The sequence below is a fragment of the Patiria miniata genome, unplaced genomic scaffold, assembly GCF_015706575.1.
Source record: "Patiria miniata isolate m_02_andy unplaced genomic scaffold, ASM1570657v1 HiC_scaffold_1, whole genome shotgun sequence".
Classification (NCBI taxonomy): domain Eukaryota; kingdom Metazoa; phylum Echinodermata; class Asteroidea; order Valvatida; family Asterinidae; genus Patiria; species Patiria miniata.
This window is the reverse complement of record NW_024037047.1, coordinates 21,698,878-21,701,840: the sequence shown is the minus strand read 5'-3', so window position 1 is coordinate 21,701,840 and position 2,963 is coordinate 21,698,878. Positions and strand designations below refer to the sequence as shown.

Below are 2,963 nucleotides of genomic sequence, written 5' to 3'. Positions count from 1 at the left end.
GACATCAACTTCAAAAACCACACAGTCGGATCACACAGACGTAAGGATCCTCCTAGCTCCTGGATCGGAAATCCAAGTTACCAGATCGCCAAAAACCTGGAATTTTGAACAGATTCTGCTCATTACTCCGAGTACAAGTACTGTACAAGGACTACGTACGCCTATAGCATTCAGCAGTGTGTTTTTGGCTCGTCATTGTGCTTCAGAAATTGATTGACGCATGGCTGGATCGGCATTGTTGGCCATTGTGCTCATCCTATTGTCAGCAGTAGTCATGGTTGCCACTACAACAAACTCCTACAGCCATGATGAGTTGCTGTCGCTCAAACCTACAGGTAAAACCACTGTGCCCCTTCACGTTCACACCAGACTAAAAGAGCTTGGAATCGGTGTGCCAAGACCAACCAAAAGGGGCCGCAGATCATGGGCTAAACAACAGAAACCCATCCCTGTACTGAGCCACCAAGACATACCCTACGAGATTCACCCTGATTTTCAAGCGGGACAAAAAGGTGCAAATCCCACCAACCTCACCAACATTTCACCATGCTTACCACCCACAAAACAACTTGTTCCCACTACATTCGGTCTGTGGAATGCTCGATCGATGAAACCCAAGATCCCTATCTTATGTGATTTAATTATATCCAACCACATCGATATTATCGCCATAACTGAAACATGGCTGACTGGTGATCATCGGGATCATCGTGCTATTGCAGATCTTATGGCAACACTTCCTGACTACCAAATTCACCACATACCTCGGAAAAACAGAAATGGTGGTGGCGTCTGTGTGTATCTTCGAAGCAGCTTCAATGCCCATATGAACGAAGGTAGAACATTTGATTCATTTGAACATATTGATTTATCAATTAACGCTCGATCCCAGACCCCCCTTCGGCTCATCGTAATCTATAGACCTCAGAGACTAATCGATGGACGCATGACTTCCCCTATATTTTTTCGTGAATTCTCCACACTCCTGGAATCTGTTGTGTCTGAGCCAGGACACATCGTGGTTGCTGGTGACTTTAACTTCCACGTCGATGATCCATCTAATCGTGAAGCGGCAATCTTCTGTGATCTCATTGACTCTGCTAATCTCGAGCAGCATGTGACTGGCCCCACTCACCGCGAGGGCCACACACTGGACCTCATCTTGTCACGTTCAGCAGATGACACAGTTTCACGTGTTGTCACCACTAATTACCTGCCCTCCGATCATGCCGCTGTCAAATGTTTACTGAACGTCAGTCGGCCCGATCCGGTCAAAAGAGACATCAAACTTCGAGAAATTCGTAAGATTGACATAGATGCCTTCCGCAAGGATATCCTGGCTTCACCACTGTATACTGCCCCAGCCTCTGATTTGAACCAGTTGGTTCATCAGTACGAGAGTACTTTGAAAGATCTCCTAAATCAACACGCCCCCCTCATCTCTCGTAACATATCATGTCGCCCACACGCCCCGTGGTACAATGAACACATCCACAAAGCAAAACAAGAACTACGTAAACGTGAACGCAAGTGGAAATCCTCTAAACTGGCAGTTCACAAACAACTTCTGAATGAACAGATCTACCGGTACAATCGTATGATAACTCAAGCCAAAACCGAATATCACAGGACACAACTTGCCGACTGCGATTCTCAACAACTGTTTCGCAAAGTCGACAAATTATGCACCCCGAAATCTTCAAGAACCCTTCCGCCAGAGAATGAACCAGAGTCACTAGTGGATCGTTTCTCACAATTCTTTTCCAATAAGACCCAGACCATCATTGCCGAACTTGATAACGCTTCAACAGTTGAGACAACAGTACCAGTGGCCGACTCGTGCGAGACATCTTTCACTGGATTTGACATCCTTTCTGATAGTTCTGTCAGAAAGTTGATCACTGGGTCACCTTCAACAACATGCAGGCTTGATCCAATTCCAACATCGTTACTGAAGAAGTGTCTAAATGAACTCACTCCCATCATCACAACAATCATCAATCTCTCCCTTGAGAACGGCCATTTTCCTGATGCTTTCAAATCTGCCCACGTCACCCCCCTGCTCAAGAAACCCAACATGGATCCGGAACCACTAAAAAACTACAGACCTATCGCCAATTTGAAATTTCTCGCTAAGATAACTGAACGCGCAGCTTCGTCTCAGGTCCAAGATTATCTTCTCGAGAACAGTCTTCACAGCAACATGCAGTCTGCATACAAGCGTCGTCATAGTGTGGAGACGGCTCTTCTCCGAGTGAACAACGACTTGTTACTAGCTGCTGACAAGGGCCAAGAGGCGGTTCTTGTTCTACTGGACTACTCCGCAGCCTTTGACACCATCAACCACGAGATCATGCTTCATCGTCTTTGTCACAGGTATGGCATATCCGGCCATGCTATCAACTGGTTCGAATCTTACTTCAAACACCGTACTCAGTACATTTCAATTAATGATGACCTATCTGACGCTTATGTCCCTGAAGTCGGTGTCCCTCAATGATCTGTGCTGGGACCCTTGTGTTTCATAATGTACGCATCCCCCCTTGAGGACATAATTGAGGCCCACGGTGTCGGACAAATGATCTATGCTGACGACACTCAAGTTTACATCATTTTGAAAGAGCGGGATCGACCTACAGCCATTCCCCAGTTAGAACTCTGCCTTAACGACATCAAATCATGGTCCACAGCAAATAAACTGAAATTAAATGCAGACAAAACGGAGGTCCTTCATATAACATCCTGCCATAGAAGCCATACTCAACTCCCCCCTGTTCATATCGGCAACTCTTCCCTCCAGCCCGTTTCTAAGGTACGAAACCTGGGTGTTACAATGCAACCTAATCTACAAATGGACACGCACATCAATAGCATCTGTCGGTCTGCATCATTTGCCCTTCATAAAATCGGACAGATCCGCAAATTCCTCGACCCGCACACAACAGAAAAGCTTGCTCATGCAT

At 46.1% G+C, this 2,963-nt stretch overlaps 1 protein-coding gene across 1 annotated transcript; it reads left to right on the top strand.

Annotated features, from left to right (window-relative positions):
* Positions 1-274: 274 nt before the first annotated feature.
* LOC119731734 lies at positions 275-2,500 on the top strand. Its single transcript, XM_038204974.1, has one exon. It carries the CDS (start codon positions 275-277, stop codon positions 2,498-2,500), a length of 2,226 nt encoding a protein of 741 aa, XP_038060902.1.
* Positions 2,501-2,963: the final 463 nt, after the last annotated feature.

What these genes read in the sequence shown, in the direction of transcription:
- LOC119731734 (XM_038204974.1), top strand. Translation starts at nt 275, where the DNA reads ATGGTTGCCACTACAACAAACTCCTACAGCCATGATGAGTTGCTGTCG.